Below are 15610 nucleotides of genomic sequence, written 5' to 3' on the forward strand. Positions count from 1 at the left end.
TGTGATAAAACGTTAATAATTGGTATAATTGGTTACAGGACTTAGGTATACTGGAATTTTTTTAATAGCATTCTTGGGACTTTTCTGTAAATTTGAAAAGTATGAAAAACAAAATTTAAGAATCACCATTCCAAAAAAAAATGACATAAAATTCATATAAAATTCATAAAACATCATTTAATCACATCTCCACTTTACACTTACAGATGCGATCTTGGATAAACCACGAAATCCTCCAAACTTCTAGAAAGTAGCTACTAATACCATCGCAGGATCATTCTTGATTGGTAGACTGATTTACCAAATAAAAAAAGAGCTTGGGGCAAATGTAGAGGGGAAAGAGAGCCTAGGATCCCTCCCTTCCGAATCCCCAAGGTCCCCAAACCCCAAAGTGAAAGCCTGAGGGGTTGTGGAAAAGGCGGGCGGGGGGGCGGGGGGCGCTCAGTGCAGGCCCGAGAGGCCGAGGGTGTCAAACGAGGCACACCTGAGCGGGCTCCACTCAAGTCAATCAGCGCCGGGGGATTTAAGAACGTGCCTCCCAGGCCTCAGCCTCAGTCTCTCCCGACTCGCCCACCCGGTGCCGGCTGGCCCTCTTCTTCCTAACCGTGGACCTGAAACTGCAGCACGTCGACTTCTGGGCCAGCCTCCATGGCCAGGTCCCGGGGTTGCTGGACTGGGACATGGGGAACGAGTCCTTTCTGGCCTTCACCACGTCGCACCTGCCCTTAGCCGAGCAGAACCGTGAGCGTCCGGCACCGGAGTCGGGGGGGGATGGGCGCGCCGCGACGGCTGAGGGGGGCGCTCGCGGGCGCGCCAGGCCGGAGGCTCGGGCTCCTTGACCTCCTCCCCGCCGCCCTCACGAGCCCCGTAATGATGTTGCGATTCTGGACCCCTTACCCGCTTTGCTGCGCCCCTACCCCCACCCCCCAACTTCTTCCAAGAGGCGAGGGGGCCCCAGCCTCGACTGGAAGCCCGCGGAAGGCAGGGGCCTGCCTGAACACTGCTTTTCCACCCTCGTTCACGGGCGCCGTCGCAAAACTTTCTAGGTCTCTTTTCAGCCTGTTCTCCGCGGCGCCTACGCCGTTTGGGCTCGCTACGGGTTTCACTCATCTTTCTCTTAAAAAAAATTTTTTTAATCAATTTTGTCTGTGGCCGTATCCCCCTCTTAATACATTGTCTGACACCTAAAGCCGCTCAGTATTTGCTGAATGGATAGTTGACCGTTGTCTTTTTAAAAACTTTTTTTAGTTTGGTTCTCAGGTGTTGAGAGTTGAGGTAATTGCTTACTACATTCTTGATATATCTGTTTGGGCAGAGTAGTTGGATTAACTCATTTTCTTCCTTCAGTCCCCACCCTCTTTCCTCACTTACCACACTCCTAATTCATTTAATGTCTTTATAGATGTATCTTTGAAAACTGTTTAGCATTATTTTGCATTTATAGGTAACCTTACTGTACATAATACTCTTTGCTTCCCCCCCTCCCTAATTCACATTGTTTTTGAGAGTTATTTGGGTTGCTAAGTGAAGATCTGATTCATCATTTCTGAGAGCTGTGTGATATTCTATCATCTGCATATATTATTTTTTCGTATTTTAATTTTCATTACTGATGGAGACAAAACTCCATTGGAACTCCATGTCACCATGAGTAATGCTGAACATTCCTGTCTCTTGATTCAAGACATATTTACTTATCAAGTGACTTCTCTGGTGGTCCAGTGGTTAAGATTCCACAATTCAGGCGGCCCAGGTTCAATCCCTGGTTACTAAGATCCTGCATGCCGCAAGGCATGGCCAAAAAAAAGAGAAATATTAATTGAGCACCTCCAATTTTCCCAGGCACTTTTCCGGACACTCTTGATACACCATGAGCAAAACAGACAGGTCTTCATGGAGCTGATATTCCACTGGGGTCACACAGGCAGTTCATATTAATATATATATACACACACACACGTGTGTGTGTGTGTAATATATATTATTTATATTAGTCGCGGCATGTGGGATATAATTCCCTGACCAGGGATTGAACTGGGGTCCCTTGCATGGGGAGCATTGAGTGTTAGCCAATGGACCACCAGAAAAGTCCCAGGAACATATTTGAGCACAGCTGAAGGAGGTGAGATGGTGAGCTGGACCATATTTAGAGGAAAAGTTTCTCAAGCAAAAGAAATAGCCCGTGTGAAAAGTCCTCAGAAAGAAATATGCCTGGAGTGTTTGAGGAACTTGTAAAGAGGTTAGTGAAGAGTTCAGAGGGTGTGGAGCGTGGAGCAGAGGTCAGGAAGAGCCCTCTTCCCTTCTGAGGGCATTAGGGTTGACTCTGAGTAAGGTTTAGTACGGTTGAAACGTTTGGAACAGTGGAGTGACCTGATTGCCAACATAGTGAGTGACCTGTGCCATTAGATAGGGTGTTTATACTGGGTTTAATGTCCTATTATCACTGTCAAGATTTTTAATAATTTTTGAACAAGAAACCCCACATTTTCCTCTTGCACTGGGCTTTGCAAATTACATAGCTCATCCTGAATGATCTATAGTCTGAAAAGATCATTGTGGCTGCTGGGTTGAAGTATAGAGAGACTGGGAACCAGGAAACTATTTAGGAGGCTATAGTAGTAATCCAGACAAGAGCTGATGGTGGACTGGACCAGCAGGGTGGTGGTGGAGGATGTGGTGAGAAGGAACGAGCTGGATTCTCTTGATGGATTGGATGTATTATGTTAAAAAAAAAAAAAAAAAGATTAGAGGATGACTCCTCCAGAGCTTTTGGCTGACCGAGTTCAAGGTTGGACTTGTCTTGTATGGAGATGTGGAAGATCTGGGGAGGAAAATCAGGAATTCTGTTCTTTACATGCCAAGTTTGAGATATTTCTTAGATATCCAAGTAGAAATGTTGAGTAAACTGGTAGCTATGTTTTAATTGTAGAGAGAGATAGGAATTTTGAAAGTCTTTGTTACACGTGTGTCATTTAAGGGGAGAAAACAGAGTGAGCCCTAGGGGGCATTTCATTCTAAAGAGATTGGAGAGAAGAGAGATAACCAACAAAAACTGAGGAAATGACCATTGAGAATCAAAACTGAGATTGTCTTTTCCTGGAAATCAAGTGAAGAAAGTGTTTCAAAGAAGGAGTGGTCACAGGAGAGATCAGATCAGGGGTGGGCTGACTTGGAATTATCAAAGCAGAGCCTTGAGTGTATGGTTTTGGTGGAGTGCAACCTTAAGCATAGTGGTTTTGGGGGAGTGGTGGAGGAGTCTGATTGGCAAGGATTTAAGAGTAGAAGGGAGGGGAAGTGAAGACAAAGTACAGGCAATTTTTTCAAGGAGTTCTGCCTCAAAAGAAAGCAAAAATATGGAGTAGTGGCCTGGCACAGAAAGTGGGAGCAAAAGTTTTTGTTTTTTAAAAAGTATTTGTATTTATTTATTTGACTTCACTGAGTCTTAGTTGCAGTTCGTGAGATCTTTGTCCTTTGTTGACATGTGCAGGATCTTTAGTTGCAGCGTTCGGGATCTGGTTCCCTGACCAGGGCTCAAACCCAGCCGCTTGCATTGGGAGCGTGAAGTCTTAACCACTGGACCACCAGGGAAGTCCCAACAAGTTCTTTTTAATAAGATCAGAGAATTAACAGCATATTTGAATGCTGATAATAGTCCAGAGACAGAAATTAATAACAGAAAAGAGTGGTTGTTGCTCTTGCTGTTCAGTTGCTAAATCATGTCCAGTTCTTTGCGATCCCATGGACTGCAGCACTTGAGGCTCCTCTGTCCTTCACTATCTCCTGGAGTTTGCTCAAACTCATGTCCATTGCGTTGGTGATGCCATCCAACCATCTCATCTTCTGTCTCCCCCTTCTTCTCCTGCCATCAGTCTTATTAGCATCAGAAAAGAGAGGAGACAGGAATTCCCTGGCAGTCCAGCTTTTTGGACACTTTCACTGCCAGGGCCGGGTTTGCTCACTGGTCAGGAAACTGAGATCCCACAAACCTCCAAGAGCTCCCCGCACCAATAAAAAAAAAAAAAAGGTATATTTTGTATGCTTGAGGAGGCACAGAGCCCCCTGTGTCAGAGCAAGGACAGGAGGGACAGAGGCCTTATCCTTTGATCCACTGAGATCACCAGTCTGATGATCCTATCACCATTTTTCTTGCTCTCAAAGAGTGGAGTTAGAGGGGAAGTCCTCTCTTTAACCTGGAATCCCACAGTCAGACACAATCGCTCTCTTGCATACACCCGTCAGTTCTTTTGGCTCTGGAACACTTGCTACGCCAAACCACAACCCTGATTAAATCCAGCTCTTCCAAACCAGTGCTCCAAAGCCATTGATCAGTGGATTGGTGTTATCACTGGTATCAAAAGATGGTTGGTGTTGAGAAGAAGATGGCTGGAAAGGGGAGGTGGTGCAACACTTTTACAGGGTGCAGCAATGAGGTTATGGAGAGGTTGCAGTTACTGGTTCAGTTTATTACACTGAGAAGGACTGTTTATATTAGGATGGAAGGCAAAAATTGGGGAGCAGAAGAATTAAAAAAACCTTCGAGGCCAGGGTCTTTGGAGAATCATCTATGTATCAATTGAAACAGCCAAGATTTCAGGCAGGAGTATCATTAGTGACTGTGAGCGAGGAACTAAATTCCTTTAAATGAGGGGGAGTGGACCAGAGTTTGGTAGGTGATGGCAACAGTGAAGATTAGTGTATAAGTTCCTCTGTTAACTAGAATAGACACACCCAGTGGCAGACAGTAATCTGTAGTGCTGCTTGATTATTCTTCACCTGTACCAGTTGCTATTCAGATCTGCAGTGTAATAAAGGATCCAGTTTCACTGCATCTTTGTCAATGCTTTTTTTTTTTGCCTGTCTTTATAATTCTTGTCAATTCCATGTAAAGTATTATCTCATTCTTTTATTGTGTTCCTCTGACTAGTGAGGTTGAGCATCTTCAGATATCCCCTCCTTCTGATTACTTATTTGTATCTTTTACCCACAAACAGGTTTGTCTTAGCCTTTTATTTTTTGATTTGTAGGCGTTGTCTGTCAGAGAATTGAGAGTTTGGGAGATGATTTTTTTTTTTCTGGTTTATCATCTATTGATTTTTTTTTTCCCCTTGTGAGTTTTACTGTGCAGACCCTTCTAATTTTTATGTGTTATAATATTTGCATTAAATGTATAGGTTAAAAAAAATGTATAGGTTAACTTGACAATAATTGGCAGCTTTATTGTTGCTTTAGTCCCTAAGTTGTGTCTAACTCTTTTGCAACCCCGTGGACTGTAGCCAGCTCTGACTCCTCTGTCCATGAGATTTCCCAGGCAAGAATACTGGAATGGGTTATCTTACCAATCCAGGGATTGAACCCGCATCTCCTGCAGTGGTAGATGGGTTCTTAGCACTGTGCCACCTGGGAAGCCAATTGGCATCTTTAATAGTATGTACTATGTGTCTTGGTTTATTGAACTCTTTTAGGTCTTCAAATAGTAATTACATCTTTTTCACATAAAGGTCCACATTATAACTTTGGTTGTTATTGTAAACAGTATCTTTTTGGAAAAAACTTTATTTTCAAGTTTCTTAATGCTGGTATAGAGGAACAGTGGTGATTAGTATGTTGCTCTTGTATCTATCAAACCTGCTGGACTCTTATTAATTCTAATAGTTTTTATTACTATATCAATTTTATATGGTTTCCATGCTAATCTATTTTTTCCCTGTAAATGATAGTTTTGCCTTTTTCTTATATCTCTTACTACTTTTTCCTTTCTAGACACTGAGCTTTCCAATAAGTATATCATCATTTTCCAGACAAAGACCTAGATTCTTCTGTAATATGACACTCATGGGGACAATGAGGAAGACAAAACCAGTTCCCCCTAACTGGACCAGAAGCCAGATCCATACCAAGCAGCTAGCTCTAATATATACCTGATTTACTCTGATGAGCCCACCATGTATCCATTCATTAATTTAAATTGAGCTCCTCCCATGTCCCAGGCAGTGAGGGAAACAGACCTGGAGACACTCTAAGCAAGCAATTAGAATAAAATGTGTGCTATGTAAGTGTTTGGACAGATAGTCAGAGAAGGCTGCTTTAGAAAGATGTTTAAACAGACTTGATGGATGAGTAGCAATTAATGAGGCAAGCAGGAAGAGGATTTCCAGGAAAGGGAACAGCTTATGGGAAGACCAGGAGATCCAACCAGTCCATCCTAAAACAGATCAGTTCTGGGTGTTCACTGGAAGGACTGATGTTGAAGCTGAAACTCCAATACTTTGGCCACCTCAAGCGAAGAATTGACTCATTGGAAAAGACCCTGATGCTGGGAGGGATTGGGGGCAGGAGGAGAAGGGGACGACAGAGGATGAGATGGCTGGATGGCATCACTGACTCGATGGACATGAGTTTGAGTAAACTCTGGGAGTTGGTGATGGACAGGGAGGCCTGGTGTGCTGCGATTCACGGGGTCACAAAGAGTCGGACACGACTGAGCGACTGAACTGAATTGACTGAGGATCTTCCTAGATAAGGTCTGTTGGAGATGGATGGAGAGCCTGGAGCCAGGGCCTTATAGACTATCTTAGGGAATTTAGATTTGGCCCAGTGGCAATGGAAAACCATCAAAAGGTTTACAGTGAAGGGTGGCAACACTGAATTAACATTTTAGGAGATCACTCAAAACTGCAATTGTTGTTCAGTTGCTCAGTTGTGTCCAACTCTTTACCACCCCTGGACTGCAGCATGCCAGGCTTTCTTGTCTTTCTCTATCTCCTGGAGTTTGTTCAAACTCCTGTCCATTGAGTGGATGATGCCATTCAACCATCTCATCTTCTGTCACCCCCTTCTCCTTATGCCCTCAATCTTTCCCAGCATCAGGGTCTTTTCCAATGAGTTGGCTCAAAACTGCAATATGATAAAGAAAAGGTAAACAGAAATTTTAGGTTACAGGCTTGGACTGGGATGGTAGAACTTGGTGATTGATTGGCTGTGGCTCTATGGGAAAGAGGAGACAAGAATGATTTTCACTCACAGACACAGAAAACAAGCTTATGGTTACCAAAAGGGAGGTGAGGGGAGGGATAAATTAGGAGTTTGGGATTAACAGATACATGTTACTATATATAAAATAGATAACCAACAAAGACCTACTGTATAGCACAGGGAACTATGTTCAGTATCTTGTAATAACCTATAATGGAAAAGAATCTGAAAAAGAATACATATATATATGTGTTGTTGTTTAGTCACTAAGTTGTATCTGACTCTTTTTTTGACCTTGTTGACTGTAGCCTGCCTGGTTCAAGTGCTTGTGGGTTATCCCATAGACAGTTATATTTAAGGGCTAGCAGAGAAGTCTAGGCTAGAAATAAAGATGTGGAAGCTTTGAGTTTATAGATGGTGACTGACTGAAGTAACAGGCATTAATGAGATGGTCCAAGGACGTAATGTGGGGTGAGAAGGGAAGGACGCAGAGGAAAATGAGAAGGTCAGAGAGGTAAGGGGAATCCAATAGAATAAGACATCATTTCCCAGGCAGGACCCACAGTCACCTCCCAGGGAGGCTTCAAGGCCCAGAACCCTGGGGCCACGATGGAAATCCTAGGATGTTTTGACTTTCTTTCTCTTTCCCAGTTGCCAGATATAAACTCCAAATAGTTGAGCCACCAATGCTACCTCTGGGGGAAAAACCCAACCCTGATAAAGATGGTGAGTGGAGGGAAGTGACATGGCCCTGTGGCCTGGGTGGGACACCCTAAGTCCTTGAGCTATGGGCCACAGTCTCCTTTTTTCTCTACTGCAGGTCCAGATTTTGAGCCCAACCTGTGGATGTGGATAGACCCCAACATCATGTTCCCCCTTGGAAAGCTGGAGGTCCCAGAACCCAGTAAGGGGAAGAATCTGACAACCACAGCTCCCTCCCTTCAGCCAGTCCCAAAAGAAGACTTTGCCAAATGCCCGGAGGCCACAGAGGTGGAGTCGCTGTCACCTCCTGGAGACCAGTCTCCCCCTTGGAAGCGGTTTGCCACCTCCCCCAGCAACTGGGAGGTAGGGATTTCTGGGGTGGGTTCTAGGCAGGGGGTGGGCCCAGGGATGACGCAGCAGAGGGCTCTGTTTTCTTAGGACTGACAAAGGGTTAATGGGTTCAGAAATTAGCTGTGCCCTCCCTCTCCTGGGTTGGGGAGAAGCCCAGATGGTGGCCCTGGCCCACCACCCCTTCCTGCCACCGCACCCCTGGAGTCGAGACCATGGAGTCAGGACCAGTTCCTACTCTGTGCTCCTCCAGCTCACAGAAGAGGAGGAGGCCGAGGACCAGGATGACCGCTCCTCTGTGGCTTTCCCATCCTCTCACAAACCGGCCGCCCTCCAGAGTCGGAGGCTTCGGCAAGCCAACAGCCAGGAGAGGAGGCCCTGGTCCCGGCCCCCTCTCAATTACTTCCACCTAATTGCACTGGCATTAAGAAACAGTGCCCCCTGTGGCCTCAACGTGCAACAGATCTACAGTTTCACTCGGTATGTGCAGGGGGCCCTGTGAGGAGGGCGAAGGGAGGGGGCAGGGCCCTGTTCTGATACCTTCCAGTTGGCCGGGGGCCCTGGGCTGCTGCCTCAGTTCCCCCATATGTATCCCAGAGGATCCCCAGGCTCTGGTTCCAGGTTGTCCCCGAATGTGTGTCCTCACCTCACATAGGATAGCCACCACCACCCCTCACATCTTAGAGACTCCAACCTTTCTATAGCTTAGTTCTTTATATATATTTTTTTAAGTTTTTGTTACAATATTGTTTCTGTTTTATGTTTTGGTTTTTTGACCATGAGGAATGTGATTCCTGAGCAGGGATCAAACCTGCACTGCTTGCATTGAAAGGTGAAATCTTAACCACTGGACCACCAGGGAAGTCCCTATCTTAGTTCTTCAAAACATACTTTCACCTGGGTCATAAATTCTCTCATCTTCCCTCTCAAGATCCCCCAGCAGTTTTTCACGTTTTCCCTTTGGACTAAACTAATCTGGCATGGCCTGTCCCCCAGGGACCCGGGGAAGCCGAGCTGAGAAAGGATTTACATTGCTTTCTGACAGTCAGGTACCCATGAGTATGAGGAGTTTTTCAGACCTTTTCCCTCTGTTAGAAGAGTCAGAATCACAGAATATTAATCCTCAAGAGATGTCCTCCTCGACCAGGATTCCTCTGACAGGAGCTGGTTGGCCTGATTTCACCTCTGTTCCAGTCATCAGACCTGAGCCCTTGGAAGGAGGGAGGAAGGAAAGCGAGCCTGGGAGTGGGGGCAGTACTGAGTTCAGAGGGTGAGGCTTTGTACCAGCTGCGCCAGCCACAGGCCTAGTCAGCACAGTGCAGTGTAGGCCAGCTTCTGCGTCACCACTTTGAGAGGAGGGCTGAGGGCTCCTGGCCCCTGGGTGAGAGTGTTCTCCAGGAGAGGCGTCTTCCAGAAAGACCACCCCTCTCCTTACTATTCCTCCATGTCCACAGACAACATTTCCCCTTTTTCCGGACGGCTCCTGAAGGCTGGAAGAATACTGTGCGTCACAATCTCTGTTTCCGAGACAGCTTCGAGAAGGTGCCGGTCAGCATGCAGGGTGGGGCCCGCTCACGGCCCCGATCGTGCCTCTGGAAGTTGACTGACGAGGGACACCGCCGCTTTGCAGAAGAGGCCCGTGCCTTGGCCTCCACCCGGCTGGAAAGGATCCGACAGTGCATGAGCCAGCCAGGTGTGAGGCCTTGTCACAAGCGAGGCCCAGGGGAGGGACCTGAAGATCCCGACCCGAGGCCGGGTGTGCACGGAAGGAGCCAGGGTCACACCAAGGTGGAGGGGGGGCAGTTTCTGGAGGAAGGGGAGAGGCCAGAGGTGTTCTGAGATGCTGGGTTGGTGCCTGCCTGAGGGATCCTCACATACACAAGCATGGAACGTGAGGTGTTGGGAGCTGAGGGAAAAACAGCTGGTGCTGCTCACAGCCCCGCAGCCTGGGGAAGTGGTGACCACACGATGTGAGAAGCATGGTATGGGAGATTCTCTGCAAAAGGGGGCTTTTTCCTCTCCTGGAGACCAGGTGGCATTTGAGCTTGAGAGAAGTACATACATCATCTGCCGTGAGAGAGCGTTCCAGGCTTAGGGAACAGCAGCTGCAGGGGGCAGACAGATCCCTTTGACTTTCTTCTTTCCTTTCAGATGTGATGTCCTCCCTCTTTGACCTTTAGTTCCAAGAACCAGCCATCAACCCATGCCTTATTAAAGTAATCTGCAGCAGCCTGGTGTGTGTGTGTGTGTGTGGTCTGAGGATGAGGTAGCAGGGGAGGTGCAGGTCAGCTCTGAGGTTGGACATGGGTTGCCTTCGGAGATGTTGGATGCTCCAGAGGCAATGGGCCAGTTGCCTGGTGTGCAGCAAAGGGACCCCATACTCTTCTGAAGAAAATACTCAACCTTCTTCGGGATCTCTTTTTTTTTTTCCCCTTGGGAGATGGCTAGCATAAAGCAGCCAGCCCTGCAAAAGGCCCCCCAAATCACCACCCACTCGCAGGAGTGGATGTAATCAGCTGGGAACAGTGAGGAGAGGCCTAGGGAAACGTATCGTTTATGGAATAGTTGAAGGAAAGACCTTCTGGGAGGCCATGAGGGAGCAATGAGAAAGAAAGGTGAGAGGAAAGAACTTCTTTGTTAAAACAATTTATTTTTGGCTGCACTGTGTCTTCATTGCTGTGCTTGGGCTTTCTCTAGTTGCGGCAAGTAAGGAAGGGCTGGTAGCTAGGCTGGTAAAGAATCTGCCTGCAATGCAGGAGACCCCAGTTTGATTCCTGGGTCGGGAAGATCCCCTGGAGAAGGAAACAGCTACCCACTCCAGTATTCTGGCCTGGAGAATTCTATGGACAGAGGCCTCTCACAGAGTCAGCCATGACTGAGCAATTTTCACTATCACTGTTTGCGGTGCTTGGGCTTCTCATCATGGTGGCTTCTCTTGTTGCAGAGCACGGGCTTTATGGCGGGCTCCCAGGCTCTTGACTACAGCCTCAGTCTTTATGGCACATGGACTTAGTTGTCCTGTGGCGTGTGGGATCTTCCCAGACCAGGGATTGAATCTGTGTCCCGTGCATTGGCAGATGGATTCTTGACCACCAGGGAAGTCCCAAAGGAAAATAATTTCTTGAGAAAAGGAGTAGCTGGGCTCAAGCCTCATTTTTCCCACTTAAGCATTAGAGGGGAGGGAGGGGAACTCGGAGCTGAGGGGCATGGCCCTTTCTTTTTTTGGGGGGGGCATGGCCCTTTCATACCTGGGTTCTGTAGAAGCCAGAGCAAGTGGGGATTCAGGGTCTCCAGAGGCTTTAGATCTCAGCTGGGCTGAGGTGGCTTTCTGGATTGCAGGAGACTGTGTCCAAGGCAAAGCCGGCTGTTAGGATCAGACCTGAGCGATAGGGAGAGAAGCCAGGGGGACGGATAAGTAGGGAACGAGATTCAGAGCTGTATCAGGATGCCACAGATGTTCCCCACAGTGCTCAAAGATGATTCTGGGTTTCCCATGGGGCTGAAATACCTGTCCTCCTGCTGCTCCCCCTTACTCCGAAGCTGGTCTGCACAAAGTATGGCTCCAGTCTCAGACACGGTCCCAGGGGACTGGTTATCACTCCTCCCCAGAGGTGGCAGTGGGTGCTGCTTGAGTCTCAGGAAGGGCGCGCCTTGTTCGTGCAGCTCCCTGGCCTTTGTGGTTGGTCAGGGTTGAGATAGTCTCACTTCTCCTTTCCTCCCTGCTCTCCTTCCTGGCTCTCAGCTCTGATGTAGCCGCTTGTTTCTCCTGCATCCTCATTGCAGAAGAACGTGCCTCAGGCAGCCATTTTCTCAGTGTCTTGATGAGGAAAATGAGTTAATGATGGCTTGCTTAGCACTGTACCAGTGTGGAGATCAAGGGGGATGGAGTAGAGTGCTTCCTCCTGAAACTGATACACAGTTCTAAAATAAAGGGTAGCTATTTTATTGCCCATTGTGATGTCTGGTTAGGACACCCTCTCTGCTCCAGGAGGCTGGTGGGCTAGTAATAGCCTATATCTACTTTCAGTGCTTGGCAACTCTCAGTGGGAACTGGGACCTTGCTATTGCCAGCAATAGTCTTGTTCTCCATCTCTGACTCCCAGCTCAGCTCCCTCTCAGCAAATCACCTGTCCTCTCTCACTGTATCATTTTTAGCACAAGTTTTCTTAACACTTCTAAACTTCCATTTCTTTTGCATGCAAATCGGGGATAATAGAAGTACACACAGATTTTGATTTGGGAACTAAATAGGACAATGCAAAGTGTATACTCCCATGTCTGGCATATTAACATTAACACTGAGTGCTTACAATTGGACCAAACATCATTTTATGTGCTTTTGCAGGGTTAATCCATACAATTAAACCTGTATTAAAAGCCTTAAGGAATAGGTACTGTTATTCTCGCAGGTGGCGCTAGTGGTAAAGAACTGGCTTTTTTTTTTTTTTTTTTTTATAGCATTATCACTTGCCTTTTTTTTTTTTTTATAAGTCTTTATTGACTTTGGTACAACATTACCTCTTTTTGTTTTATGTTCTGGTATTTTGGTCTGTAGAAGCATGTGGGATCTCAGCTCCCAGACCAGGGGTCGAACTTGCACTCCCTGCATTGGAAAGCGAAGCCTTAACCACTGGACCACCAGGGAAGTCCCAGAACTGGCTTTAAGAGACACAGATTTGATCTCTGGGTTGGGAAAATCTCCTGGAGGAGGGCATGGCAACCCACTCCAGTATTCTTGCCTGGAGAACCCCATGGACAGAGGAGCCTGGCAGGCTATACAGTCCATGGGATCACAAAGAGTCTGACACGACTGAAGCGACTGAGCACACATGCACTGTTACTCTCAGGTCATTGAGTGTGATGGTCATTATGTTCAAGGAGTTGCCTTCCTTTTTGTAGTCTGTATCACTATAAAATCAGACTGCCTCCTCCCTGGTCTCTGGAAAGTGCTATTCTTGAAAAGTACAAGCAGTATCCCACCTGACCAAAATCTCTACCTTGGAAGAAAGGCCCCAGTTCATGCGTGGTTTGCACATTTTTGGTAACAGAAATGAAGTCTCTCCCTGGTCACCAGTCTATCACCAGAGGCATCTCTTCTCTACCGGTTGCAGCTTTGCCTTCATTCTGGAACATGCACCGAAAGTAGTGCTAGGCCAAGGGCTCTCACTGTCCCTGGGGGGCACTGTGGTTGTGCAGTGATTTGGGGCATAAGGCCCAGGAGTGTCCAATGTCAGTGTGGGAGAGAGTGTCTCACCTTGAAGACCTGACCCTTATACCTAAGACCTTAGACCCTTATACCTATGAAATGAGCTGAGCCAAGAACCTAACCTGGTTTTACATCTAAGCAGAAAGTATTTGTTGTATTGTTTTATTATACACTGACTTTTCCAGGAATGCAACTCTTGTGTAAAATGAAGGAAGACTGTCCTTTTTTTCGTTTGGAAGTTTACCAAGAGTTGTTTGCCATTTTGGAAAATCACTGACAGCAAAGCTGCTCTGGTATTTAAGTCACCAGTACCACATCCCTGTATTGGCCTGTGTTTGTATCTGTTGTGACCACAAGGATTCTACATGTATAAACAAATATGTGGTGGTGTCAAGGTAGCCAGTATAAAGGAAAAGGATTTTCAATAATCATCTGAATGACATTTCAGCTATTTACTGTAAGAATGTGCAAATGTTCAACTGTTCCATGTTTTCAAATATAGTTTATCCATTAGAATATACTCTTATTATAAATTTCTCTCCTGTTATTTTTATGTTATATTACAGAGCATTACAGTTTGTTTATTTGTTTAAAATTTTATTATGATTTATTTTTGGCCGTACTGGGTCTTCGTTGCTGTGCGTGGGCTTTCTCTAGTTGCGGCAAGCAGGGGTTACTCTTCATCGCGGTGTGTGGGCTTTTCATTGTGGTGGCTTCTCTTGTTGCATAGCTTGGGCTCTAGGGCATGCAAGTTTCAGTAGTTGTGGCTCCCAGACTCCAGAGCTCAACAGTTAAGATGCATGGGCTTAGTTGTTCTTCGTCATGTGGGATCTTCCAGGACCAGGGATTGAACCCAAGTCCCCTGCTTGGCAGGCAGATTCTTAACCTTCGGACCACTAGGGAAGTCCTCCAGTTTGTTTTTAATGATACGTATAGGTAGGTTATTCTGTCAGCAAGGTTCACTTCAGGGTGGTAGAGAGGGTTGTACGGGACTTCGCTGGTGGTCCAGTGGTTAAGAAACCACCTGTCAATGCAAGGGACACGGGTTTGATCTCTGTCCAGGAAGATCCCACGGGCCATGGGGCAGCTAAGCCCACGTACCACAACAACTGAAGCCCACTTGCTCTAAACCCTGTGCTGAACAAGAGAAGCCAAGGAAGTGAGACACCCGAGCACCTCAACGACGAGGAGCCCTGCTCGCTGCAACTAGAGAAAGAGAAAGCCCATGTGTAGCAATAAAGATGGTCTTAGAGTATTTGCTCCATTCTAGGGTGTTAAGGCTAATGAAATAGAAAACCACCAAACCAAGGAATGTATAAGTCCTTGTTCCAGAGGCACTTGCCCTCGGTGACCTTGGCAACCACTGAGGAAAATACAATGGAATAAGTCCCTTTCATGTCCAAACTCCAGAGCCTAGCATGGGGCCCGTTAGGTAGTAAGAATGCTGTTTGCTATTACTTGTCACTAGTAACTTCTCTTAACAGAGTCCATGTTCTCTGAAAGCACAGAGAAGAGAGCAATTAGCTTGAGAGGAACTGGGGAAGCCTTCTCACAGAGACATGAGCACAGGGTATTTTTTTCCAGGTCTGGAAAACAACAGCTAGTTCTTTTCCAGAAGTGCTTAGAGGCAGCCCTGCCCTGCTGGGTGAGGGGTCAGGATGCTTTGGGCAAGCAGTTGAGGAGGCTGGGGAGGTGGGGTCAATCAGGGAAGAGAAAGTGCCTGGTGCCAAGAAAGAGATGACAGACTCATGCAGATTCCCGGCTGGAGCAAGTAAAAAACTGCCTTTCTGAGACTTCCCTAGTGGACCAGTGGTTAAGACTCTGCTCTCAATGCAGGGGGCACAGATTCAGTCCTTGGTTGAGGGATTAAGATCCTGCATGCACAGCCAAAATAAAGTCTCCAGCCACTGGGGAAAAACAAAACAAGTATACCCCCCCCCCCTTTTTTTTTTTAAATTTTTGGCTGTGCTGGGTCTTCATTAGTGTGGGGGCTTTTCTCTAGTTACAGAGAGCAAGGGCTTCTCATTGTGGTGGCTTCTCTTGTTGCAGAGCGTGGGCTGTCTGCTCAGGCCTCAGTAGTTAACAGTGCCTGGGCTCAGTAGTTGCCTCTCCCCGGCTCTAGAGCACAGGTTTAATAGTTGTGGCACATGGATTTTGTTGCTCCACAGCATGTGGGATCTTCCCAGACCAGGGATCGAACCTGTGTCTCCTGTATTGGCTGGTGGATTCTTTACCACTGAGCTACCAGGGAAGCCACCAAGTATATTCTTTGAAAAAAAGAGAACTGCCTTTCCCTGGCCCACCTGGAGTGATTTTCTCTGGACTGTCTGGATGCTCGTTTTTTTTGTTGTTGTTGTTTTTTTTTAACGTGGCATCCACCAG

The 15610-nt window shown here is 46.8% G+C and overlaps 1 protein-coding gene and 1 long non-coding RNA gene across 2 annotated transcripts; one reads left to right on the forward strand and one right to left on the reverse strand.

The window, feature by feature from the left end:
- The first annotated feature begins 611 nt into the window (after positions 1-611).
- Positions 612-10202, forward strand: FOXR1 (forkhead box R1). Its single transcript, XM_061129808.1, has 6 exons — positions 612-741; positions 7624-7698; positions 7793-8037; positions 8276-8502; positions 9477-9715; positions 10174-10202. The coding sequence occupies exons 1-6, from the start codon at positions 681-683 to the stop codon at positions 10200-10202; spliced, it is 876 nt and encodes a 291-aa protein (XP_060985791.1). The 5' UTR covers positions 612-680.
- Positions 10203-10687: 485 nt separating this feature from the next.
- Positions 10688-11653, reverse strand: LOC133046847 (uncharacterized). Its single transcript, XR_009690579.1, has 3 exons — positions 11531-11653; positions 11271-11401; positions 10688-11106 (listed from the first exon to the last, which is right to left on the reverse strand). It is a non-coding gene; the product is annotated as an uncharacterized LOC133046847 (long non-coding RNA).
- Between the last annotated feature and the right edge of the window lie 3957 nt (positions 11654-15610).

The sequence above is a fragment of the Dama dama genome, chromosome 1 (genome assembly GCF_033118175.1).
Source record: "Dama dama isolate Ldn47 chromosome 1, ASM3311817v1, whole genome shotgun sequence".
In the NCBI taxonomy this organism is placed as follows: Eukaryota; Metazoa; Chordata; class Mammalia; order Artiodactyla; family Cervidae; genus Dama; species Dama dama.

Coding starts and splice junctions, on each gene's coding strand:
- FOXR1 (XM_061129808.1), top strand. CDS start 681: ATGGGGAACGAGTCCTTTCTGGCCTTCACCACGTCGCACCTGCCCTTA. Junction 742..7,623: donor GCCCTTAGCCGAGCAGAACC/GTGAGCGTCCGG, acceptor TCTCTTTCCCAG/TTGCCAGATATAAACTCCAA. Junction 7,699..7,792: donor ACCCAACCCTGATAAAGATG/GTGAGTGGAGGG, acceptor TCTCTACTGCAG/GTCCAGATTTTGAGCCCAAC.